Raw genomic sequence first — 27,000 nt, forward strand, 5'->3', positions numbered from 1 at the left:
AGCCCCAGGCATAGAAGTCTTCTGCAGAACTGTTAGGCTGTGTCCTCAGCCTTATTGCTGTTGTTGTTGTCATTTTATGCAGAGCCCTGCTCAAGTCTAGCTGACAGCGGTGACAGACTGAACCTAAGACTTCAGAGCCTCAGGCAGGACAGTCTTTTGCAGAACCATGATGTTGTTTCCTCAGTCTGATTTATTACTATTATCATTAAATACTTATTTCACTCGCTTATTAATAAGAGAGAGAAGACAGGACAGGTGCGGGGTGTGCCTGCTGGGACCTGTTCTGTCACTGAGCCACCTCCCGCCATGGCTGCTGGGAAGGTCCCGGCTGGTCGGTGCATCCTGGGTCTTCAGTCCCTCGCCCTGAGCTTAGCGCTGCCTACTTGAACCCACAACGCTCTTCCCTGGGTCCTCGCTGGAACAGAAGGTGGGGACACCCCTCCCTCTCTCCCTTCCCTGGAGAAATGAGCTCCCCAGTTTCCCTATGCTGGGAAGGGCCAGGAGAATCACCTGCCCAGATTACATGCTCCCCACCCCAAGCCTCCCATGACCCATCCGGAGAGGGTGAGAGGTGTGCTCTGAGGAGTGGGCTAGGGGTGGTGGTGGACGTGAGCCAGGTCAGAATAAATTCTAAGAAACTAAATGGAAAAGTCATGAACGGGCACATTAAGGAAACAGATCCCTGCATGCACCCGGCCGGCTGGCTGATAGTCAGTCATCTTTATCAACTTCAGTCCTGGTCGATGTGGCGATTACCATAGCCTGCGATCAATACCTCATTAACGGTGACTTCCTTGCTGGAACCCCAGCCTGGGTCTCACCATCTCTCTCCCTCTCCCTCTCCCTCTCCCTCTCCCCTCCCCCTCCCTCTCTCTCTCCCTCCCCCCTCCCCCTCCCCCTCTCCCTCTCCCTCTCCCCTCCTCCCTCCCCCTCTCCCTCTCCCTCTCCCTCTCCCCTCCTCCCTCCCCCTCTCCCTCTCCCTCTCCCCTCCTCCCTCCCCCTCCCCCTCCCCCTCTCCCTCTCCCTCTCCCTCTCCCCTCCTCCCTCCCCCTCCTCCTCTCCCTCTCCCTCTCCCTCTCCCTCTCCCCTCCTCCCTCCCCCTCTCCCTCTCCCTCTCCCCTCCTCCCTCCCCCTCCCCCTCCCCCTCCCCCTCTCCCTCTCCCCTCCTCCCTCCCCCTCCCCCTCCCCCTCTCCCTCTCCCTCTCCTTCTCCTTCTCCCTCTCTCCCCTAGCTTGTTCAAGCCAAAGTGTCTCACAGACACTCCAAGTAGGTCCCTCCTCCATACTGGGGAGTGATCCCGGCCCCCAGCCCCCTCCAGCAGTGGGGTCCACTCTCCAAATTCCACACCCATGTCTCGCTGAAGCACAGAAAACACACCATGTGGAGTTTATCATTTCTCTCTGATGCCAGAGCTGTTTTTACCAGCTGGGGGCAGAGTTACATCCTGGAAATGACAAGGGATGGAGGAAATTAAAAAGAGAGGAAGAAAGAAAGAAAGAAAGAAAGAAAGAAAGAAAGAGAGAGAGAGAGAGAACACATCAGCAACACACACAGCCTTCTGGGTGTTCTGACTGCATCCCAAGGCAGCTTGACGTGTCCTATCAGGAGAGAGGAATCTGGAGGCCACCTTATATTTTCCAAGTGTCAGGACATGGGCAAGCCGACAGCTGACAAGCAATTTAAATATTTCAGTATATTTTATATCTTTAAAAAAAATGGCCAGGATCAAAACCTAGATGAAACTCTTTCATTTGGTACCTGGGTAGAAAAACATTGAGTTGCAAATCTTTCTGACAAGGCAGAGTCTGGGTGTTACGTAACCGTGTTTAATCTTCGCAGATATTTCATTGCTGGGGAAGCGCCTTCCGCACGGGGGACTGTGTGTTTTTAAATTCATTTGTCTTAACCCCTCTCGCCTTCCTGCTCTGCTCTGATGGTCTGATTACTTCCTTACATAAATAGAAAGCTGGTGTATTCTGAGGAGAAGTCTTATCTCTGTCCAGGTGTGGCTATGGGATGCTTCAAGAATCAATCCTGGGGGTCGGGCGGTGGCGCACGTGGCGCAAAGCGCAGGGACCTGCGTAAGGATCCCGGTTCGAGCCCCCGGCTCCCCACCTGCAGGGGAGTCGCTTCACAGGCGGTGAAGCAGGTCTGCAGGTGTCTGTCTTTCTCTCCCCTTCTCTGTCTTCCCCTCCTCTCTCCATTTCTCTCTGTCCTATCCAACAACGAATTGCGTCAACAAGGGCAATAATAATAGCCACAACGAAGCTACAACAAGGGCAACAAAAGGGGGAAAAATGGCCTCCAGGAGCGGTGGATTCATGGTGCAGGCACTGAGCCCAGCAATAACCCTGGAGGAGGAAAAAAAAAGAATCAATCCTTCCTTCCTTCATTTCTTTTTTCCTTCCTTCCTTCCTTCTCTTTCTTTCTTTCTTTCTTTCTTTCTTTCTTTCTTTCTTTCTTTCTTTCTTTCTCTCCTTCGGTGCTTTAAAGTGAATTTAATCCCACATGGTGCCCGTCTTTGCAAAATAAATAAATAAATAAAAATAAAAGTCCAATTATTTATTTGTTTAGCCAGAGGGGTCTCGCTCGCTGCTGGTCCAGGAGGAGGTAGGATTTCTTCAGCACCTGCTCCAAGTCTTCAGCCCAGCAGGACAGAAAGGGGGTGTCTCTGTCCCTCTTGTTCCCCATGACATGCACAGAGGCCTGTCTGTTGGTGGTGCCAGCAGAGACAATGAGCTTGGGAGAGTTGCGATTCAGCCCGGCTGAGAGCACTTCATCTGATAAAGGGTGAGAGGGAGAATGTGAGAGACAGAGAGAAGGAGAGACACCTGCAGCATCGTTTCACTGCTCATGAAGCTTCCTCTCTGACAGGGGGCACCAGGTTGGGGCTTGAACCTCAGTCCTAGAGCATGAACTCTGGGGTGCCCCCTGGCCCACCCCTACCCCCAGAAATAGGGAGGCCATTTGCATCTGGAGAGCCCGCTGTGGGAGACGTGGGAGTCATGCGGGACTCCTCAGGGCAAGTGTGCCCCAGTGGGTGGAGGCTGCAGGCTGCAGAGCCCCTAGAAGCCTGAGCTGACCAGCTTCCATTCCAGGGTCACGTTCTCCTCAGAGTGTCACAGCGGGGACATCCCGGACGTGTCGCTGCCAGCAGGGCCAGGGATACTCAGCAGGCCTGTTGCCAGCTGCAGAGCTGAAGCTGTGTTCTGGGGTTGGCGGGGAGACATGGGGACCTCGGGCACTGACTTCAGGAGCTTTTTTCCTTTTCTTTCTTTCTTTCTTTCTTTTTTTTTCTCCAGGGTTATGTCTGTGGCTTGGTGCTGGCACTACAAATTCACTGCTCCTGGTGGCCTGGTGGCCATTTTTTTTTTCTATAGGTTAAGATAAATTGTTAGAGGAGAGGGAGATAGGGGGAGAGAGAGAGAGAGACACCTGCAGGTCTGCTTTACCACTTGTGAAGTGCCCCACTTGCAGGTGGGGAAGGGGGACTTGAACCCGATTTGGTGGCTTTTTTCTTCAGGGCCTGAGTGGACCTCCATGGCTGGCCTTTTATCAAAACCCAGGACGGGACACCAGAGACAGTCTGAGAGGCTGAGCAGTGCTCACAGTTATAACAGGAGAAGAGAGTGCTAGGCACTGGCAGAACACACAGGTTACCGTGCACGAGGGTCTGCATACAAGTCCCCAGTCCCCCCTGCAGGGGACAAGCTTCACAGGTGGGGAAGCAGTCTGCACCTCTCTCTCTCTCTCTCTCTCTGTCTCTCTCTCTCTCCTTTCAGGACTGTCACTGGGACGTGGTGCCGGCACCACGAATCCACAGCTCCCGGAGGTCATTTTATTCCCCTTTCTCTCCATTTTTTAAAATTTCATTTATTTATTTATTTTTTCTGACAGGACAGAGAGAAATTGAGATGAAAGGGCAGGCAGAGAGGGAGACAGAAAGTCAGACACCTGCAGACCTGTCCACCACTCGAGAAGCATCCTCCCTACAGGTGGGGAGCGGGGGCTCGAACCCGGATATATGTGCATGGTAATATGTGCACTTAACCGGGTGCACCTTTGCCTGGCCTCTCTCTCTCCCTCTCTATCTTCCCCTTCTCAATTTCTCTCTGTCTCTATCCAAATGAAATCAGCAAATAAAATATTTTCTTTTCATATTTTTAATAAAAATTTACTCAGGAATCAGAGAGCGCAAGCAGGTCTGTCCAAGTCTAGGCCCTCAGCTCTGCAAACCCTCCTATTAGTCCCAGCTGCTCCTGGAGGTCCTCCTCCCTCGGAATTTCAGCCTTTGGTGAGTGGCTGTCTCCTGCCACCGTCTCACCCCCAGCCTGGCTCCTCTGCCCAGAACATGCCTCCAGGACGTTCCAAAAGCAGAGGCCCCCCTCCCCTTGCCTCCACCCCACCTCTGGGGGCTGGCTGGTAGAGCCCTGACGCAGTCAGGGACAGAGTGAGCCTGCTGTGTTCATCTGACAGCGCTCCGGTCACTCAGTCCCTGAATGGACAGCCACACATGTGCTAATTGGTGACTGATCACATTATCTTATTAGGAAGATAAATGGTTATGAAACGTGTGTGTATGTGTGTTATAGTTTGGTTCCTGGGCTGTCAGTGTCTGCAGACTTGGTCTTTGCAGAGGGACAGACCCACATGGATGTCCAGGGGTCTGGAGGAGGGACGCTGGGCCTGCAGGCTCACCGGCTGGGCTCCCTCCAGTCCCAGAGATGGTCTCTAGCAGCCGGCATGAAGGCTCCTCGCTTCTGGCCCGTGGGCGCATCTGTGCACAGAGCAGGGGTTTCTAGCCAGAAGAGTCGGACAGACCTTCCAGCATCAAGTCTCGTCTTCTGCAGAGGATGTGAGTTCAGTTGTGCAGCCCTGCAAATACTCACAGTAGGGCAGGGGCCAGGCCAGGGCTTGCCCTCAAGTGGTCGCACTGTCCACTGTCCCAGCTGAGCACCGGGTCTCGGGGGACACCCCGGAGGCCTCAGTCTCGTTCTCTGCTCTCTGAGGGGACCACCCCCATGCAGTTCCGTCCTCTGTGCTGGCTTCGCCCTGGAAGCAGGTGTACATTTGCTCAGGCAAGAGTTCACCTCACACCCGGAGGGTTCCTCTTCCTCCCGCGGTCCACACACACGGCTTCCATCAGTCTAGACTACCATCTGACATTAAACCTCGCCCTTCCTGACGGTTGCTGGAAGCCTGAAGATGTACAGGGTGGAAGCTGGAACCCCAGGAAGTTCCCATATGCGGACCTCACCCGCTCTCTGGCTTCTCTCCTCCACGAAGTTTAAATGTCATGTCGCTGATTTTTATGTAAGTTCCTATAAGCCATATGATGCTATTTCTGCAGTTCCCGCAAGCTTTCCTCTCCAGACATTGCCTTCCGCGTTTAGCACCAGGAGAGTCTGTCTCCCTGGAGGAGCCGGCACCTTCCCCAGCTTTTGGACCATTCCAGTTACCTAGCATGGCGTTTCCCTCTTCCCTCTGGCCGCTGGGGAACTCAGAGCCTGACTCTCAGCTCTGTCTCCACAGCCGTGCCGCCCCTTTCCCGTTACAGCCACACTCCCATTGCTGCCGTGTGGTTCCTCCGATTCCACGCTGGCTGTGTCAGCTGCTTCGGACTCTCCTTTTTTAAATTGAAAGACACAGGGTATAAATACAGCTAATGAGTACATTTTATACATTTTAAAAATAACCCCACAGAGAAATAGCACCCGGTGCTATTTCAGGAATCATGAACTGGGTTACAGATCATCTCAGCTTCTGGGGGTTCCTGATGATGGGAGACACAGTCTTTCTAGCTGAAGCCATTTGGCCTGCATTTCTGCCCCTGCTGGGGGCCATCCTGCTTTGTATTATTACTATTGTTGTCGTCATTATAATTACCTCCAGGGTCATCACTGCACTATGAATCCACTGTTCCTGGTGGTCATTTTTTTCATTTTATTGAGAGGGGAGGGAAGAGAGAGAGAGAGAGAGAGAGAGAGAGAGAGAGAGACACCTGCAGATCTGCTTCACCACTCATGAAGCATCCCCTCTGCGGGTGGGGACTGGGGGTTCGAACCAGAATCCTTGAGCTTAGCACTATGTGTGCTTAACCAGGTATGCCACCACCCAGCCCCTGTGTTTTGTTTTATTAATTCAAGTAATTAATGAATCATTCCGCTATCAGGCCTTTCACAAGACTTCACCCTAGCAAGATGCCACTTCTCTTGGTGAACTCTTTCTTTCTCTTTCTTTCTTTCTTTCTTTCTTTCTTTCTTTCTTTCTTTCTTTCTTTCTTTCTTACTTTCTTTCACCTTTTCCTAAACAGTTTTCCTAAACAGGGTGAGAGACAGATAGAGAGAGGAGAGAGACAGACAGAGGAGAGAGAGAGAGAGTTACTCAAGGGAAAATAGCACAGTGCAACTCTCCTGCTGTGCAAACCTCTGACCTCTCCTCCCTGGAAAACAAACACGTCATCCAGCAAACAGGTGGCTCTGTCCCTGGACGCTGCTGGGCTGGCAGGGAGTCTGGTTCCCCATGATGGTCACCGTCCCCTAACTGTTCAGGACCAAGCAGTGCTTTGCCCCCTTCTTCCAGAAAAACATGACGCCTGATCGATTTTTAGTTTTACTGAGTATTTCCCTAGCACGACTCCCTGCTACCTTGGCCATGGCCACCCATGACTTCCACAAACATCATCTTGTGGCCCTGTGTGGGTAATGAAAAGGGACCTGTGCGGAAGGGACACGTGGCAGGGGCTGGAGCAGTGCTTGGACACAGTGAACAGAGTCTGGGGGCTGCAGTGGCCCTGGACCAGAGACCCTGCAGCTCTGGAGACCTGTCCTCAGCACCTAGTTGGGACCCCAGCAAGGGCCCAGGGAGCTACCAGCATGCCTACCCCTCTCCTGAGAGTGAGGCGGCACCCTGATTACACCCACGGGTGTCTATACCAGGATGTGACTCCTCTACCACCCCATGACGGCCAGACCTTGGGAAAGCCACCTCCGTCTCCTTGTCACCATAGCAGGGACCCTTGTTCCCCAGGCTGGAGCATCCTGGTCTGTCAGTCACAGCTGATCACGGGGGACTGCTGGGGTCCTCTCTGCGAGCGGTCTGGGGTCCTGAGCATCACCGAGCACCTGACAAACTATTATCATGAGTGATGGGGCTTTTGGCTGCTAGACCGGTATTTCAAAAAAAAAAAAAAGAAAATCCAGGAAGAACCAGAGTTCCCTGGGCAGACGACCCCACCCATGTGTCCCGGAGTCCCACCTCCCCAGAGCCCCACCCCACTAGGGACAGAGAGAGGCAGGCTGGGAGTGTGGATCCACCTGTCAACACCCATGTTCAGCAGGGAAGCAATGACAGAAGCCAGACCTCCCACCTTTTGCATCCCACAATGACCCTGGGTCCCTACTCCCAGAGGGACAAAGAATAGGAAAGCTATCAGGGGAGGGGATGGGATGCAGAGTTCTGGTGGTGGGAATTGTGTGGAGTTGTACCCCTCTTATCCTATGGTCTTGTCAGTATTTCCATTTTATAAATAAAAATTTTTTAAAATCCAAAAAGTTGAAAATAAAGGGCTAGGGTTAGGGTTTCTTGGAGGAAAATGGAAATCTGTCGTGACGTTGAGTGTTGGCCGTGTCGGGTCCCAGGACCTGCTTCTGAAGGCCCCTGGCTTTGCATACGCCAGAGCGGTGCTCTTGTCTCTCTCACAGAATACATCTCTAGACTTGTCTTTTAAAAAGAAGAAATGTGGGGGTCTGAGAGAAAGTTCAGCAGGTAGAGCACACACTTTACTAGGCACGAGAAACCAGGGTCGGGAGCCGGGCAGTAGTGCAGTGGGTTAAGTGCAGGTGGCGCAAAGCCTAAGAAACCAGGGTTGAACCCCAGGCCACCAGAAAGTGGAAACTTCTTGAGCCATGAAACAGTGTTGTCTTCCTCTCCCTCTCTGTCTTTGACTTTCTATCTGGAGAGAGAGAGAGAGAGAGAAAGACTAATTGATTGACTGACTGAATGCAGGAGGAGACAGAATCAAGCACATGCAAAGCTCTAGCATATACTTGGGCAGAAAAAAAATAAATAAAGCAGAGGAAAATAGGGTCCAGATGGTGGCACACCTGGTTGAGCACACATGTTACAGTGCGCAAGGACCCAGGTTCAAGCCCCCAGACCCCCCCTGCAGGGGAAACTTCACAAGTGGTGAAGCAGGGCTGCAGGTGTCTCTCTGTCTCTCTCCCTCTCTATCACCCCCTTCCCTCTCAATTTCTGACTGTCTCTATCCAACAAATAAAGATTTAAAAATTTAAAAAAAGAAAGCAGAGGAAAATAAAAAGAGAGAGAGAGAGACAAAGAGGCTTTGGATAGACGGGAAATGCCCCCCACATCCACGCTCAGCACAGAGACTGGCTCTTGTTTGCCAGACCTTTCCCAGGCCAGCTCTGGGTGTAGTGGGGCTGGTGACTCATCCCCAGAGGAGGTTAGTCACCGGGATCCAGCACGCGACTGCTAAAACGGGACCCTGAGTCATCACGGAGCAGCTGGCCGAGACCCTGCTCTGATCCCTGCGCCCACAAAGGGTCTCCCTGCTCCCATCTCCCCAAGGAGCCCCTCCCCGGGGTGGGGAGGTGGAGAACGTGACCCTCACAGCTGAGCAGGAAGGGGGCAGGTCCTGGAGAGAAAGAGACACGTGCAGACCTGCTTCACGGCCTGTGAAGTGTCCCCCCTGCAGGTGGGGAGCCGGGGGCTCGAACCCAGATGTTTGCTCAGGTCCTTGCACTCAGCACTATGTGCGCTTAGCCGGGTGTGTCACTGCCCGGTCCCCTTATTTATAATTTTGCAAATCAATATTAAGTCACTAAAGAAAAAAAGCAATCCTGTAAATACCACACTTGTACAGTACCTCTCACACACAGGCTGTGTCACAGCTCTCTGTCCACACTCTGGCACCTGTGTAAAGTAAAGTAAAGTAAAGTAAAGTAAAGTAAAGTAAAGTAAAGTAAAGTAAAGTAAAGTAAAGTAAAGTAAAGTAAAGTAAAGTAAAGTAAAGTAAAGTAAAGTAAAGTAAAATGCATGTTCTTCTCTGCTGACTTGAGGCACCCCAGGGCAAGTTCCTTCCTTGTTTCTAACGATTAAACATGGTTAACATTCCCAATAGTATGAAAAAGACGAGAACTTCAGAGCCAGAACAAAAAGACTAAGAAAAAACAACAAGGGGCCGGGTGGTGGCGCACCTGGTTAAGCGCACACGAGACAATGCTCAAGGACCCGGGTTCAAGACCCCAGTCCCCACCTGTAGGGGGAAAGCTGTGTGAGCAGTGAAGCAGGGCTGCAGGTATCTCTCTGTCTCCCCTTCCCTCTCCATTTCTGGCTGTCTCCATCCAGTGAATAAATAAAGGTGGCATGGTGACACAGAGGTGGAAGCGGGTCAAATAAGAAACAATGGCAGGAAATACGAAGGAGCAAGGCCGCTGAGAGGTCCGCAGAAGACAGCAAATCTGGCCCCAGAGGGTCTGAATGCGTAATGAGGAATTCTTAAGTGTGCCTTGGTCCCCAGCCATCAGGGCAAAAGGGGGTACTCGGGGGGGGGGGGGGGAGGACTCTGACCCATGTGAAGCGTCTGTACCCAGCACACCTCCTGCACTTACTGTCTCCTGCTTGCTGTTGGCTTGGGATGGAGAGGTTTAGTGGCAAAAACACATTTCAGTGGCAACGATTCTTCATTCCGTGTAAGTCTTCAGTGGGCCTTCCTGAGTTAATTGCCTTGGGGACGGGAAGAGTTAAGCCACCTTACACTGCCCCCCCCCCCCCCGTCCCACCCCCAGGTCCCGTGAGGAGTTTTGCTCATTCACAATTCTAGCCGCTTGACTTTTATAAATGAAGCAATAAACACAACAGTATTAAACGTGCATCTATAATATTTCCTCGCATTTATTTCTAGAGCATCATTCTCAAGGACCCGCACAACTCTTGGTTGAGTTTTTTCTTTCCTTCCTCGTTGTATCTGAACTGCTCTATTCGAGAGAATTTTTGATTCACAGATTCTTCTCTACTTGGTGAAAAAAATAATGGGGGCAGAGGAGGGACAGGGGGAAAAGACAAAAATCGAACAGACACCATTTGCACCTTGGCACCGAAGCCCTCGCTGACCCCTGGCTATGACTACAGCCGACGTCTACGCTCATGTTGCAGACTTTCAGTTGGCCCCAAATGGGGCCCAATTTTTGTAAATTGCTCCACATAATATTAACCAAGGGATTAAAAAATAATGAATGCCCTTGCTGGATTAAGAGATGAAACACGATATTGTAATTTAACACCCAGTTCTCCAACAATCCCTTACTACACAGACCACGTTCAATTTTTCTAAAAAGAAAATCTCCGTTAAAAAAATATACATATATATATATGATCTGTATATTATCTGCTTTTACTATAATTAGGTAGCTCTTTGGGGGGGTTTTCCTCATATGCTGAGTACCCCACACCCCTCTCCACCAAGGAGGTTACTAAAGCAGAAAAAGAAAAAGGTCTACAGTCTCCCTTGGTTACCATCCTGTTCAAAACATGTCCTCACCTAATATAACTTGCTATGTGTCACCAAATACAAAGGAAAGTACTTTTCATGCCAAATATCAGAAAAAGTGCTCCATTCTATACGGCACAAGTAGCAGAAATGATATGTTCATTTGAAATTCCATTCATGCAGGTTCTAATAAAAGCTATTATGAATTACAATTGTGGAGAGACAAAAAGAGAGATAATATCACTATGGCTCAATATAAAATTTAAGTAATTAAGACATGAAAACTATTACACAATTTACAACCAGTGTGGCAAGAATAATAAAAATGTTTAACCCTTCCCTTCCTGGTTCCTTCTCTTTCTCTCCTTTTCATGTCTCCCTGGAGAGGATCGGCAGTGAGAACCCAAAGCAGAGGTTCTGGGATGGGAGAAGGCTGGACAGGAAGGGAAAATGGCTTGGTTTTGTTGCTGTTGTTTTTCATTAAATTTCAGAAAACGAGGCTTCTCCAGTGATCTACTCTAGCTTGTGGCAACCTGATTTTATCTGTGGACAATGCCACCTTGCCCACCTGGCTGTGAAAACTCTTACGCCTGTTTGTTTGTTTAATTTGCTCTTGTCGACTCAGTGGGGCTCGTATGTATTTGTGATCTCACCACTGCAGGTCACAGGTCTGCAGGTGTCTGTCTTTCTCTCCCGCCTCTGTCTCCACCGCCTCTCTCCATTTCTCTCTGTCCTAGCCAACAACGACAGCAGTGACAACAACAACAATGATAATAACAATGATAAACAACAAGGACAACAAAGGGTGGAAAATAGCCTCCAGGAGCAGTGGCTTCGTAGTGCAGACACCAGAGCCCCAGCAATGACCCTGGAGGCAAAATTAATTAATTAATTAAAAAGATTCTAAGTGCTTAAACTTTTTTTCTGCTTGTATTTTGTGATTATTCATACACGTGTCTGTCTCTCTCTCTCTCTCATACACACACACACACATGTTCCACGTATATTTGCTTATTTCTACGCATAGGTGTATATCTGTCTTTTAAATTTTTTTAAGATTTCTGTTTTAAAATATTTTATTTATTAGAAAGGGATAGAGAAAAATATTTTATTTATTAGATAGGGACAGAGAAAAAATAATGGGGGTGGAGGAGGGATGGGGGAAAAAATAAAAAGCGAACAGACACCATTTGCACCTTGGCACTAAAGCCAAGGGACAAGAGAAAAATTAAAGAGAGAAATTGAGAGGTGGGAGAGAGGGAAAGAGACACAGAGACACCTGCAGCCCTGTGTCACCACTCGTGAAGCTTCCCCCCTGCAGGTGGGGACCAGGGGCTTGAACCTGGGTCCTTGTGCACTGTAATGCGTGCGCTCAACCAGGTGTGCCATTGCCTGGCCCCTAACATTTCTCATTTTTCTACAAAACACTCTTCCCCCCCCAGCCTAGGTCCTTCTCCACCATCAGCACCAGGACCTGAAAGCCCTTCACCCCCAAATCCTTTACTTTGGTGCAAGACACCAAACCACTGCAAGCTCAGCAGTGTGTCTCCCCTTCTGTTCTTTCTCCACTTGCGTCCACGAGTGAGATCATCACATCATCATCCTTCTCTTTTTGGCTGACCTCACTTCACAGGATTCCTTCCAGCTCCATCCGAGAGGAGGTGAAGAAGGTGACTCATTCTTCACAGCTGGGGTGCAGTCAGGGCAAAGGGGCCTGGAGCTGAACCCTGAACTGAGGACCCCGCTAGGCCACATCTAGACCCCTCGCCTGTCCCCTGGGGGACTCTGTGCCTGACCACTGTCAGCTCCGTGGAGCCCTTTGTTGACATAGAGACAGACGGTGAAGACGCTGCATGACATGACCGCAACTTGGGTTTCTGGACTCATCCACCAACAATTTACCTCATTCAAGACTTCTGTCCCCAAAGGGCTTGTCATCTGGGGAGGAAGTCAGAGGTCAGAGTCACACCCTGCCTTCTGGAGCAGTCTAGGGGCTGGCTGGCAGTCCTCCCCTCCCCCCCAAGGTGCTCAGTGGACTGTGCTTACTGTTTTGCAGGGTGGGAGGGAGAGGGAGGGCTGGGGCTGGGGCTGGGGTGGAGGGGTGCTGTCTTGAGTTCCCTGGGGATTTTCAAGGCCTGGGTCCCATGGTCCCATCTTAGCTGTTGGGCTTGCAAATTATCTTATTTAAAAATGTTTTAAATGTACATATTTATTAGATAGAGACACAACTTGAGAAGGCAGGGAGAGAGGCACCTGCAGCACTGCGTCAGCACTTGGGAAGTTTCCCCACTGCAGGTGGGGGAAGCACCAGGGGCTTGAACCTGGGTCCTGATGCTCTGAGGTGGGGGAAGCACCAGGGGCTTGAACCTGGGTCCTGATGCTCTGAGGTGGGGGAAGCACCAGGGGCTTGAACCTGGGTCCTGATGCTCGGCAATGGGTGCTCAGCCAGGTGGGCCCTCCCGGCCCCTGCAAATCCTCCATGAGGCCCTGGGGGAGGGAGTCCTCCCGGATGGCCCTGCCTCCCCCCCCCCCCCCCATAAGCTAGGAGCAGTTTCCAGAGCAGCCGGCCCCACTGTTCCCACAAAGAATTTGGTTTCTGAAAGTCGAAAGTGAGCCAGATGGCTTTGGAGGAAAACAGGACACACATCAGATTCCAATTATATTAAAATGATGACCCAATTTAGGCAAACACAAAGCGTAATAAGAAAAAATGTTTCGATACACAAAGATCTGCATATGCATGAGGCCGCCGGCTTCCCACTTGGGAGGCTGGAGCTCAGAAAGGAGGCTGACGCTTCCAAACTCGCCACCCAGCTCGGGCTCCCAGCCCCTGCCCACAGCACTGCTCAGCAGCTGCAGACTGAAGGGGAGAGGAGTGAGAAGCAAAAAAAAAACAGCCTGTGTGCCGGGAGCCAATTCAGGGGAAGGAAAGGTCAACCTCTGGGAATGTGCAGGATCCCACCCGCAGCACCCAGGAATATCCCCGCCTGCCGCTCGCTCTCTGCTGGCTGAACATTCTGACACCTCTCCCCGGGCAGGCTGGCATGTCTCTGTCACCACAGCCTGCCACCCTCCCAGCCGCTGGCTGGCAGACCCACTCGGGTTGGGCTGGGTTGGCAGCCAGCGCCGCCCGTGTATTTATTTATTTATTTATTTATTTATTTATTTATCCTTCCAGATAAATGGGGGGGGGGGAGAAAAACCTTGAGGTCAGTTGAAATAAAGGAACGGCCGCTGGCATCTTCCTTGCAGTGTCACACAGCCGAGGTGTGGCGGAGGGCTCTTCTGCTCTCTCCCCCCATCCGGCTTTAATGACGTCGACACAGGGTGTCACGCTCAACCTGGGCTGCATACTGATTCATTTTTAAATTGATTTATGGTCACCACCAGGGTTATCGCTGGGGCTTGGTGCCTGCACTACAAACCTACCACTCCTGGTGACCATTTTTCTTTTCTTTCTTTTTAAAAAAAATTCATTCTACTTTTGACAGGACAGAGAGAAATTAAGAAAGGAGGGGAAGGAGAGAGGGAGAGAAAAAGAGAGACACCTGCAGACTTGCTTCACCGCTCGTGAAACCTCCTTTTCTGCAGGTGGGGAGCGGGGGCCTGAACCCAGGTCCTTGCACTTGGTGATATGTATGTGTGCTTAACCAGGTGTGACACTTCCTGCCTGCCCTCCCTGAAGTGCTTTATTAAGTCAGGGAGTGGGGGGAGAGCTGGGCAGCTCCTGGGGTCCCTAAGGCCTCTCAGATGTGTCCCCAAGCCTCTGGAGGAGACCAGGGGAGAAGGCCAGTTTGCTCTTGGTTGTCTTAAATGCTGTAGTAGCTGCTCAGAGAGGCTTCTCCATGGACAGCTCTCAACATCTTACTTGTTTGATTGTCTAATGAAAAAGGTCACAGTGTGTCAGCACACTGGGACTCATGGTGGTGGGGACAGACCGACCACCGACTGGGCGCCTGTCCAGGATCCCGGGCCTGACGGACTCAGGTTCAGCATAATCTTGTCCTCAGCCGATGGGAATGCTTTCTTCACACTGTGCAAGCTTGCTGAAGTCTGCCATGACTTACTGGGTCACTCCCCCATGCCTGCAAGACACGGTGAAGGCGAGTCCCCACAGTCCAGCCTTGGGAAGTGGGGTCGCTCCCATCCACCACCATCTCTGGGGTGTGAAACTACTCCGGCCACGTGGACCACTCCCAGAGACCCACCGTGGAGTGAGGACACTCTGGCTCAGAGCAGTGCAGTGTGCAGATGCCCAGAGATTTAGTGCGAATCTGCTGTCCCCAGAGAAGTCTCTCTCATGTCGCACATCAGCAAAGGCAGCAACAGGGAGTTGGGCGGTAGCACAGCGGGTTAAGCGCAGGTGACGCAAAGCACGAGGACCGATGGAAGGATCCCAGTTTGAGCCCCCGGCTCCCCACCTGCAGAGGAGTCGCTTCACAGGCGGTGAAGCAGGTCTGCAGGTGTCTGTCTTTCTCTCCCCCTCTCTGTCTTCCCCTCCTCTCTCCATTTCTCTCTGTCTATCCAACAACAATGACATCAATAACAACAGCAATAAAACAACAATACAACTAGGGCAACAAAAGGGAATAAATAAATATTTAAAAAGAAAAAGAAAAGGTAGTAACAACAAATGCTGGAGAGGTTGTGGGGTCAAAGGAACCCTCCTGCACTGCTGGTGGGAATGTCAATTGGTCCAACCTCTGTGGAGAACAGTCTGGAGAATTCTCAGAAGGCTAGAAATGGACCTACCCTATGATCCTGCAATTCCTCTCCTGGGGATATATCCTAAGGAACCCAGCACACCCATCCAAAAAGAACATACACATATATTCTTAGCAGCACAATTTGTAACAGCCAAAACCTGGAAGTTTTCCAACAGCAGATGAGTGTCTGAGAAAGCTGTGGTCTATATACACAATGGAATACTACTCAGCTATGAAGAATGATGAAGTCACCTTTTCACCTCCTCTTGGATGGAGCTTGAAGGAATCGTATTGAGTGAGATTATCCAGAAAGAGAAGGGATGATTTCACTCATGGACAGAAGTTGAAAAATAAGAACAGGGGTGGGGGTAGATAGGATAATGGTTATGTAAAGAGATTCTCATGCCCAAGGCTGTCAAGTCCCAGGTTTTATCCCTTGCATCACCATCACCAGAAACCAGAGCTGAGAAGGGGCTCTGGGGAAAAAAACAAACCCGGAGGGAAGAAGACACAAAGTAGAACTTGGACTGGGTTCAGGTCCTGGAACATGACGGCGGAGGAGGACCTGGGTGGAGGGTTAGAGCGTTCTGTGGAAAACTGAGAAATGTTACACGTGGACCAGCTAGCTTGTTTTACTGTTGACTGTAAGCCACTAACCCCCCAATAAAGACAAAGAAAAACCTCTCTCCAGCATACAGCCCAGACCCCTCCAGGTGAGCCCACACACACCCAGCAGTGACCAACAAGCCTCCCCCAAAACACAGCGCAACATAAACACAACAAGTGGCCTCGATTTGCAGCCACCTCCTCTCTGTGTGCTTCTGTTCTCAGCTCGATGAAAAGTTTTTTTTTTTTTTTTTTTTTTGCTCTGTGCCTGGAAAAATAGTTACTCAGCCTGGGTGACGTTAAGTGGGACAAGGACTTCCTTCCTCCTGCAGAATGTGATCTTCAGTCACACCAGGCCTCTGACTCCAGTGCCGCCCTCACTCATCATCCAGGGAAGGGAAGAGGGAGGAGGGAGGGAAGCTGCACCAACAGCCTCCCGTTCTAGCAGCATTATTGAGCAGAGACCCTTTCTAGACTCAGCTCTGGTGGGGAGAGGTTCTTCTTCCCTCTCACTCAGGAAGGGACTGTGGGGATGTGTCTCCCTCGTGCAGGGCGCCTGTAACCTCCTGCCTGAGTAGCCGCGTCCCTTCCTAATCAGCAGATCCCTGCGTTTCTGGTGATTTTGTTAGGGTAGTCACCAGAAGGCTTTTCGAAAGTGTTTCTGTCTTTTTATGTTTCACAATTCTAGTGTTTTTTTTCTCCTTCCTTCCTTCCTTCCTTCCTTCCTTCCTTCCTTCCTTCCTTCCTTCCTTCCTTCCTTCCTTTTGTCTTGGCAGGATCTGGGAAAGTACTAACTGTCTCTTTGCCAGAGTTTAAGTGCAGCATTTTTCATTACGATTTAACAAATGTTCCTCTTAAAATAAATGGGCAGAGGGTCACACAACACACGCTTCTCCCCTGTGGACCTAGATGCATTAGGGTTGAAGCTTTTTCTTCTCAGTTCAGTGCGACTTCTCCAGCTTCCAGGCAAAGGAGTGATGTGACTGTCTTTCCACTTATTTCTCTTTTGCTCCCTTTTATTATTTTTCTTTTAATAAAGTTAGAATTAATTCAGGATAATACAACCTCTGCAATTTTTTTTGTCAAGTACAGAAATGCCAAATACAACAATATGCTTTGATTTTTTTTTTTTTTGCCAGTGGTAAACTATTGTGCTAAATAATTATATAAATACACAAGAACATCTGGTCTTTTGAACTGTAGTCACTGCTGAATTTAAACATTGTACTCGTTTGACAAAATTAAAGGAGTTTATTCTTTGTTTTTCCTGGGCTTTAAATAGTAAGCTACAAATAGTACTTAGAGTTATCGTCTCTGGTTCATCTTGAATATTCTGCAGAGAAATTGATTCTGTATTCCTCACGATTTTCAGAGACCTGGGGTCCAGGATTTCTGGGGTTCAAGGTTAAAATTGATCTTGGTGCTTTAAAAAATACTTTATTTTATTAATGTTTAAATAGCCAAGCCAAAGGGAATGGTAGGGACGGCCTTTCGAGATGCCTTTTCCCTCCCATTTTAAACACAACAATTCCTAAATGCCGCCAGACAATTAGGGCAATTTTGATATCTTTTGTGGAGTAAAATAATTAAAACGATTACTGCCACTTTTGTAATAAACTCGCATGACTTTGAAAGTCTGTCCCCGGTCTCTACCACGACGGAGACATCAGACAATCTGTAATTGTACCATTAAGGAAAAGAGAGAGCTAATCTTTTTGCATTTGAAGTGAGCCTTCATCATCAACCCGACAAAGCCAGACAGATCAAAAAAGAACCAGAGAGAGCATTTAAGGAAATTAGTGCAAGTGTCAGTTAAAAGGTAAAAATTAATGTACTTATCATTGAAAGATGGTGGGAACCCACGTTCTTTTCATTTCTTTGATACAGCAAAGGCATAAAACATTCAATTAACTTTCCATTGTGTTTGGGGGAGAAAAGGCAGAGGACTGCCAGCCAAGTATTTGGGGGTGTGGATGTTCTTGGGGAGAAGGAAGGCAGGAGCCCTGCCACAGGGCCCCGCAGAGCCTGGGGCCACAGGACAAGTCGGTCAGTGCTGTGAGCGGACCCACGGAGAAAGGATGCACAGCAAAGAACCACAGGTGTGGTGCCAGTGAGGTGGGTTCGAGGCCTCTGCTGCCCACGCCGGCTTGGAGATTAGAACACACACACACACACACACACACACACACACACACACACACACACACACACACACACACCCAAACAGACGGTTCAATTCTTTTCTGTAAGTATCAAAGACAGTGGGAGCCAGAGAAGACACTCAGCAGGTAGCACTCACATTTTAGCATGTGCAAGGCCCTGGGTTCGAGCCCCAGCGCCGCATGGCAGCTTCATGGATGACACTGGGTGATGGACGTGGTGTTTCTCTCTCTTCCTTTCTTCCTCTTTCTTACCTCTAAAATATAGGGGATACAATTTTGGCTGGTAGACTGGTGAGATAGCGTGTCCAGCCAGAAGGATACCTGCTCTCACCCCCCTCCCCCAGGCACTGGGGAGGCTCTAGTGTTGGGCGGTCTCTGTCTGTCTGTCTGTCTGTCTAGCTCTCTCTTTCTATCTGCAATAGAAGTCTACCTGCAGGGGTGAAGGTTGGGGGGTGATGTAGTGACATTACACGTACTTGAGGCCCTGTGTTAATTGCTGACATCACATTTAATATATATAGATATGTATTCGTGCGTGTGTGTGTGTGTGTGTGTGTGTGTGTGTATGTGCGCAAGGTCCTGGGTTTCAGCCCCAGCACCCAGGGGGACACCTTGGGCAACACAGTAGGAGCCCTATGATGGTAGACAGTGCTGTGGCATCACTCAGTAGAGAGAAAATTCAAAGAAGAAATTCAGGCCTCTGCTCGAGGCTGCTGAGGTAGAATGATTCATGCTCAGGCGGTGGGTTCTTTCCCAGGGAGAGAGAGAGGGAGAGACGGAGGGAGGGAGAGAGAGACAGAGAGAGAGGGAGAGACAGAAGGAGGGAGAGAGAGACAGAGAGGGAGGGAGAGAGGGAGGGAGGGAGAGACAGAGGAAGGGAGGGGAGGACAGAGAGAGAGGGAGGGAGGGAGAGAGAGGAGGAAAAAGCAACAAAGAACCACAGGTGTGCGAGTGAGGTGGGTTCGAGGCCTGCCAGGAGCCTCCTTGTCCCTTTTGTCCCGGGTCTCGTGGGAACAACAGTCCTTGGGCCTCGAGAGATGACGGGGGGGGGGGCATCTGAGTTGTGGGGGGAATCTTTAAACTCGGGTTTCTTGGGTGGGGGCATAGACAGCATAATGGTCATGCAAAGAGACTCTTATGCCTGAGCCTCCAAAGTCTCAGGTTCAATCCCTACCCCCGCCCCCACCCCCTCTACCATAAACCAGAGCTGAACATGGCTCTGGTAAAAAAAAAAAAAAAAGAGAGAGAGAGAGAAAAAAAAAATTAGTTTCTTTGCCATTTGTGCGTGTGCTTTAGCAACCAGAAAAAAATACAAATAAGTAAACACCACAGAAATGACATAGCAGGAGAAGCAGTGCGGGGTGGCAAGGGAGGATGGGCTTGGGATTTGGACTCGGGCAGATGGATCCATGCACAGTGAGGCCTGCAGCCTCTTTATGCTGTGAGGCCCGGCACACAAAGCTTGACGTCCCTGAGCGAACCCTTTCTTCCTCTGCCCCTGCCTTAGAAATCGCCCATCTGTGGGCCCGGTGAGTGAGGGGAGGCCTTACTTAGCTGCTGGCTGCTAGAACACACTCAGAAAATGTTCCCCACACCTCTCCAGCCTCTCTGTAAAAAAGAAAGAGGGAGTCGGGCCGTAGCGCAGCGGGTTAAGCGGAAGGATCCTGGTTCAAGCCCCCGGCTCCCCACCTGCAGGGGAGTCGCTTCACAGGTGATGAAGCAGGTCTGCAGGTGTCTGTCTTTCTCTCCTCCTCTCTGTCTTCCCCTCCTCTCTCCATTTCTCTCTGTCCTATCTAGTAACGGCTACATCAATAACAACAACAATAAAAAAACAACAAGAGCAACAAAAGGGAAAAACACATAAATATTAAAAATTAAAATTAAAAAAAATTCTAAGAAAGAAAGGAAGGAAGAAAGACAAGAAAAGTCACATTAATCGCCCTTATTTGCACTTACCGGCACAGGCATGCAGAGGCCGTTTTCCTGCGAACTCCCCATCCCAAAGCCAGGCCCTCTCTCTTCTTGGCTTGGGAATTCCTGCACATTTATCCTGGCAAGGAGGTGTGGTGTTTGAGGCCACTCTCCGCCGGCACAACTGCACAGCAAAAAGGACACCATCTGATGACAGCCGTCCAGGGACTGTCCCCACTACCCAAGGTGGTTCCCATCACCCACCAGCGTCAGCTCGCTGTTGTTTAGACAACAGTCAGCAGGAGAAAGGCCGCACATTCCCAGCGAGAGTGAGAAGCCTTCTCCATCCCTGCTGCCACTGTCTCACTGCCCCGGGGGGAAAGAGAGGAGGGGAGGCGGGGAGAGACTCTGGCACGAGCACTTAAACATGTTGGAGAGAGAATGAACGGCCCTTGAGATGGGTCCAGACCACAGGGCAGGTTGTAAATGCTTCTCTATTTTAGCCCAGTGCTGGGCAGATTAGCAACTGTCTACTTACTGTTTGTTTATTTAATTTTAAAATTTATTCATTTGTTTTTTAATGAGAGAGAGAGAGAGAGATACAGAGAGGAAGAGAGACCAGAGTCCTGCTCAGCTATGGCTGATGGTGGTCCTGTGGATTAAACCTGGGTTCTCAGAGCCTCAGGCAGAAGAGGTTTTATATATATATATATTTGAATATTTATTTATTTACTCCCCTTTGTTGCCCTTGTTGTTTTATTGTTGTAGTGATTATTGTTGTTGATGCCATTATTGTTGTTGGATAGGACAGAGAAATGGAGAGAGGAGGGGAAGACAGGGGGGGGGGAGAAAGACACCTGCTTCACTGCCTATGAAGGGACCCCCCCCCTGCAAGTGAGGAGCCGGAGGCTCGAACCAGGATCCTTATGCCGGTCCTTATGCTTCATGCTACATGCGCTTAAACCGCTGCGCTACTGCCCGACTCCCAGGAGAATCTTTTTGCAGAATGATTGTGCTGTCTTCCCAGCCCCCATTTCTCTCTCTCTCTCTCTCTCTCTCTCTCTCTCTCTCTCACACACACACACACACACAACACAAAATTATGTGATTATTTTTTAAAGACACGAGATGGACCTGGTGGTGGCACATCTGGTTGAGTGCACACACATCACAGTGCACAAGGATGCAGGTTCAACCCCTGGTCCCCACCTGCAGGGGGGAAGCTTCACAAGCCATGAAGCAGGGCTGCAGGGGTCTCTCTCCCTATCTCCCCTTCCCTCTCAATTTCTCTCTGTCTCTATACAGTATATAAGTAAAATATTTTAATGTATTTTTTTTTTAAAAGAGAAAGTGTATCTTATGTCTGGAGCAGGCTGGTCTGTAGATTTATTTTGGATAGAGACAGAAATTGAGGGGCTTGAGGGGGAAGAGGGGGAGAGAAAGGAAGAGAGAGACCTGCAGCACTGCTTCCCCACTTATAAAGCTTCCCCCGCAAGTGGGGGTTTGAACCCGAGTCTTTGTGCATAGTAATATGTGCACTCAATTAGGTGTACCATTACCAGATCACTCTCAATTTCTAAAATTAAAAAGAAAAAAAGGACCAATCTATCTCTAAATTTAGGGGCAAGAGAGGGAGAGAGAGAGAGAGAGAGACCAGAATCTCTTGTCTATGTAGTTTCACCACTCACTCATGAATCCACTTTTTAAAACTTCCATTTAAATAGAACGAGCTGGAGAGACACCACAGTCTAGGAGCTTCCCCCAGTGCTGTGGCAATCCCATATGGTGCTAGGGTTGAATGTTACAAGGCACACATACCCACTGAGCCATTTTCCAGCCCCTCGATCATTCTCGGGCCCATGAAGGATACAGCACAGAGAGAAGCAGTCATGTTTTATCAGCAGGGACAATGATTAGCTCCCCTTCAGACCCCCTAACGATGATTCTAAGATTCTGAGCTGCATCTCCAAGGAACCCTCCCCTGTAATATTTGTGCTGCTGCCTAGCAAGCTTGGCCCTGGCACTTAAGGAAAAGAACTCCGTTATAAAGTTCCAAATCACTGGTGTTGTGATTATTATTCTTATTAATATGCATGTGATAGAAGTTACTGCCAAGACGACAGATTTATGCTTTTGCAAAGGTAAGAAGGTAGGACCCGCTCTCACCCCAAAAGCTAAAGTGATAGACAACTCAGGTCTCTTTTTCTTGCTGTGTACAGATGGCTGGTAGTGCTGGCTCTTCATTTTCCCCCAAACACAGTAGGAATGTGATCAGCAGTACAAAACCAGACACTGAAGGAAAAATATAAAAGTGGGTGTTGTTCTCTCTCAGTACTGTTCCAATTCTGCCTCTGTTCCGGAAGATGCAGAGGGCTCAGGCTGCAGGGAAGGAAGGAGAGCCGGGAGACAGCTCATCTGGTAGAGTGGACACCTTATCATCCTCAAGGTCCTGGGTCCAAGGTGCCACACCGCACGGCAGCACCGTGGACAGTACTGAGGGCCGTGAAGAGTACTGGAGAGTCTGTCCTCAGTCTGTTTCTCCTCTTGTTCCTCAATGTGAAATGAATCAAGTCTCCCGCCCCCGCAGGTGGGGACCCGGGAGGAGGTTTGAACCTGGGTCCTTTTGTGTGTTGTGATGTGCATGTTTAACCAGGTGCACCACCACCTGGCCGCTGAATTTGTTTTCTTAAATGTCATAGAAACCAGGGGCTGCTGAGCACGGAGGCTGAGTCCCGACCCCCTCTGAGTGGCTGTGAGACCCCGCTGTAGTGACTTCCTGTGCCTCAGTTTCCCTCTCAGCTAAAAGGAAAGACAGACGGCATGTGGTCCGTTTTTCAGAGCAGAGATGCAAAGGGAGAGCTGGGCGCGAGGCCGCTGGTAACGGACGGTGTCCGGCGTCTGGCAGCTGTGGAGGGAGCACTGAGATCTGACCTGATCACTGGAAGTTCCAAGCAGCCCCCAGAAAACCCAGCTCCCCTCCCCTCCCACAGAGCACTCACTCTCGGCCTGCCCAGTGATGAGACTTCCCCTCCAAACTCTCTCGCACCCAGTTCCAATTGCCAAGTTCCAAATTCCTTGGAAAAGCACGAGACACCTTTGAAGGGGAGGCCACGTTTGCAATTCGTGTGCTTTCTGTTTTCAAAAAACAACAGCAACAACAGCAACAACAACAACAACAAAAATGATGTGATCTTTTTTTTTGTCTGATTGCCTGGAGCCCAGAGAGGCAGCAGAGACAGCTTCGTTACTATCAGCGCTGTCCTCTCTGAATCTAGTCCAAGACGATGCTTATCTCTTCGCCGTGTGTGGATTTATGCCTCCATCTGTGTTTTCCGACTATCAGTATCGGACCCACTCCCATCCTTCCATCAGTGATCGGTATCTTTTGCTCGTAGCCTAAATTATATGGGGTTGAACTCTTTCATAATGGTATCTACACATCAGTGAGACCCGGAGTAAAACAGAGGTCACCTGACTAGGGGGTTGGGAGCAACTATAAGATTTTTTGGGGGGGTTCCCAACCCTTTTCTTTGTCATTGTCACCTCTGCCACCTTTCAAATAAATGAGACGTTTATACAGAAGCAAATAAAGGAAGAGGTGAGAGAAGAGAGAAAGACAGACAGACAGAGAGAGGTAGAGAGAGAGAAATAGACAGGAAGACAGGCAGAGAGAGAGAGAGAGAGAGAGAGAGAGAGAGAGAGAGAAGGCAGTAAACATTGTAATTTCTCTATTTGCCATTCACACAGCCCGACATATGGCCAGGCCTCCATCGACTCTCATTTCCATTAACTTAATGTTTTCTTTACTGTGGTGTAGACAGGGAAATGGTCTGGAGAGAGACTATTCACTATACAGTTATGGCCACCTCACCTTCTTTATCATCTCCAGCTTCTCGCTTAGGATTCTTGGGAAGGTTTTCAAATGTCAGATCCTTTCTCTCTCTCTCTCTCTCTCTCTCTCTCTCTTTCTCTCTTTGAATTAGAAAACACACAGAATTAGGTTTTTTTGGGAGGAGGGGCTGGGCTTGGTCATCGATGCGGCTTTTTACAAGGGCTCCTCTCAGGAGGTCCTGGAAGAGCCTCCACTCAGATGTGCTTCTGGAGTCATTTACCTTTCAGTCTCTATTCTTTTCCCTGCCACTTTATTATTACTGTTATTCTTGTTGTTTCTCCGGCACAGCTCTGACAAAAGCAATTCTTCATTTGCTTGAGCAGCCGGAAAGATTCAGATTTCTGTCATCTTTTGTGTCTCCATTTTGAGAGGCGGACGGAAAATCCCTCATTTTAAAATAAGTCATCAGATATTTTGAGACGTCGCGTTGGCTAGGAGACCGCGCTTTTGAGTCTCTCAAGATCCTAACCATCGAACTGATGTCTATGACTTGGCAGAGGTGGGAGAGACACGTCCACCTGATTGGTGTAGACACAAGGTCTTCTCCTGTTGGCAAAGGCTAATGGACTTGTTCAGTTCCACAACAATAACAGTCAAGAGTGGGTTTCAAACGCTTGTAAATTCTCTCTCTCTCTCTCTCTCTCTCTCTCTCTCTCGCTGTCTGGGTGTGTGTGTGTCAAATGTGAAATTTGCAGGGGGATGGAAGCATGCATATTTTGATTTTAAAAGCCGAGTAGGACTATTCTAAAGACAGTATTTTGCGAGCGCTTTCCAGCCTAGAGGTTTGAAAAGCATCTGCTGTGTCTCCGTGTGTGGGGTTTTGTTTACTCCCTTCTAGGCTCTTCTCCGTCTCTCAAATCCAGCTTAGGTGGCTTAAGAAAATCACACGTCAATAGAAATCTCAACCGAGACCTGTTTCAGAAGTTGATGTTACTTTTCTGTGGTTGTTTTGTAATTTAATTAATTTATTTTTATTATTGGATAAAGACTGAGAGAAATTGTGAAGGGAGGAGGAGAAAGAGGGCAAGGTGCAGAGAGACACCTGCAGCCCTGCTTCACCACCTGTGAAGCCTTCCCCCCCTGCAACTGGGGCCAAGGGCTTGGACCTGGTTCCTTGTGCACTGTAATGTGTGCGATCAACCAGGTGCCCCCTCTGTGGTTGCTTTTGACTGAATGATGTTGTCTTGTGTCTTCTCCATGACAGAGGAATGCCTCTCGCCGTTCAGTTCACTCTCCTTCCTCCTGTGTTTACAGAAATACCCAGATTGCCGTGGGGGTGGGGGTGGGTGGGCAAGGAGACCAGAAACCCTTAGACTCTGTGCTTTGTTTTCTTAAATGGAGTAGACATTTCCTCCCCTCCACCAAGTTCTTTCCCCATCTGCAGAAAGAAATAGATGAGTGAGAACATTATTTCTGAGGAGATTCTCTCCTCCTCCGGTTTTTGTTCCATTCGTTTATTGAAGACTCCAGTTTCATTGCTGAGGGTTCTCATTTATTTTGCAATTCACACAGAGCTCTGTAAACATCATGTAAAGTTTTCGGAGCTTAATTAACAGCTACAGGATAATGGCAGGCCAAGTTTTTAGAGGCATTTAAGCTTGGCTCCCAGAACATGAAGAAGCTTCCATGCAGGAAGCTGTGAACTTGTACCTCTTAAAATAATCTAGCTGGGCTGTGTGCTTGTGTTGGGGATGGGGTGGGGGCGGGGATCTGGGTCTGTGGCATCACTTACAGAGCCAGCACAGCTGTCTGTCTGCCTCCCCGAGGTCCAAGAGGTCAGCTCCAGGGGTGTCTGTCACATGGGGCAAGATGACAGTGATGGGGGAAGAAAGAAAAAAGAGGCAGTTGATCAGAGAGGTTCAGAAAATGCATTTGTGTGTGTGTGTGTGTGTGTGTGTGTGTGTGAGAGAGAGAGAGAGAGAGAGAGGGAGGGGGAGAGGGAGAGGGAGAGGGAGAGAGAGAGAGAGAGAGAGAGCAGCAAGGGTGGGACCAGAAAGCTGGGCAGAGCTGCGATGCCCAGGAGCCAGTCCAGATCTCCGGAGAGAAGAAAGGAGGGGACTTCTCAGAGCTTAGGTGGTGTGGCACTTGTCTGCAGTGTCACTGTGGTGACTCCCTCTCTCTCTTGCCCCGGGGGTTTTCTCATCTGAAGCCTGGACCTGAGAATCAAATGCCCTCACCAGGAAGCCAGCCGGGCATTATGCTGTCACGGGAGAACGGGTCAGGAGAGGCTGAACCTCCAAGTCACTGCCTTGGGCAGGACTCACTGTCTCTGATTCTTAGTTTATCACCTCGTCCATACACCAAAGCTTTGGATTCGGGTTTCTGATTTTAAAAAAATTCAAAAAAATTCACCCCCTGGGGGAAGTGGCAGGGCAGTTGCTGGACATCTCACACTGACAGGGTCTCCAGGCAGGACCCGAATTGTCTTAGCACGTGCTGACTGGACACTGTTCCCTCCCTGGCTGGCGGAATTCCTGTTCTTCCACGCTCAGACCTCCTAGTTCTAGGTCCCAGGGACCTTCTCAGCTACTTGACTTGTCTAGTTGGCATTTTCTCATTCTCATTCATTTATTTTGCCTCCAGGGTTAGCTATGAATTTTGCCAGCATTTTCAATCCACTGCTCCTGGTGAACATTTTTTTCCCAGGGCTCGGTGCCTGCACCACGAATCCACTGCTCCTGCAGACCATTTCTTCCCCTTTTGTTGCCCTTGATGTTTTATCATTGTGGTTATTATTGTTGTTGTTGCTGTCGTTGGATAGGACAGAGAAATCGAGAGAGGAGGGAAGATAGAGAGAGGGAGAGAAAGACAGACACCTGCAGACCTGCTTCACACTTGTGAAGCAACCCCCCTGCAGGTGGGGAGCCGGGGGCGCGAACCTGGATACTTACGCCGGTCCTTGCACTTTGTGCCACGTGCGCTTAACCTGCTGCGCTACTGCCCGACTCCCTTTTTTTTGCAATTCTTTTCCCCATTGTTGCCTTTGTTGTTTATCGTTGTTATTATTGTTGTTGTTATTGCTGTTATTGTTGTTGGATAGGACAGAGAAAAATGAAAAGAGGAGAGGAAGGCAGAGGGGGGAGAGACAGATAGACACCTGCAGACCCGCTTCACCACTTGTGAAGCGACCCCTCTGCAGGTGGGGAGCCGGGGGCTCGAACCGAGATCCTAAAGCCGGTCCTTAAGCTTTGCGCCATATGCGCTTAACCAGCT

General features: G+C 49.6%; 1 protein-coding gene across 1 annotated transcript in view; it reads left to right on the forward strand.

The window, feature by feature from the left end:
* Positions 1-957: 957 nt before the first annotated feature.
* The window catches only part of LOC132535390 (basic proline-rich protein-like), a gene marked incomplete at its 5' end in the record, with an annotated part of 80,264 nt that continues 54,221 nt past the window's right edge, over positions 958-27,000 (forward strand). Inside the window, one exon of the mRNA XM_060180908.1 lies at positions 958-1,151. Within this exon, the coding sequence (XP_060036891.1) occupies positions 958-1,151 (194 nt within the window). The remainder of the gene's footprint in view (positions 1,152-27,000) is intronic.

This window comes from Erinaceus europaeus, chromosome 22, assembly GCF_950295315.1.
Source record: "Erinaceus europaeus chromosome 22, mEriEur2.1, whole genome shotgun sequence".
NCBI classification, from domain to species: domain Eukaryota; kingdom Metazoa; phylum Chordata; class Mammalia; order Eulipotyphla; family Erinaceidae; genus Erinaceus; species Erinaceus europaeus.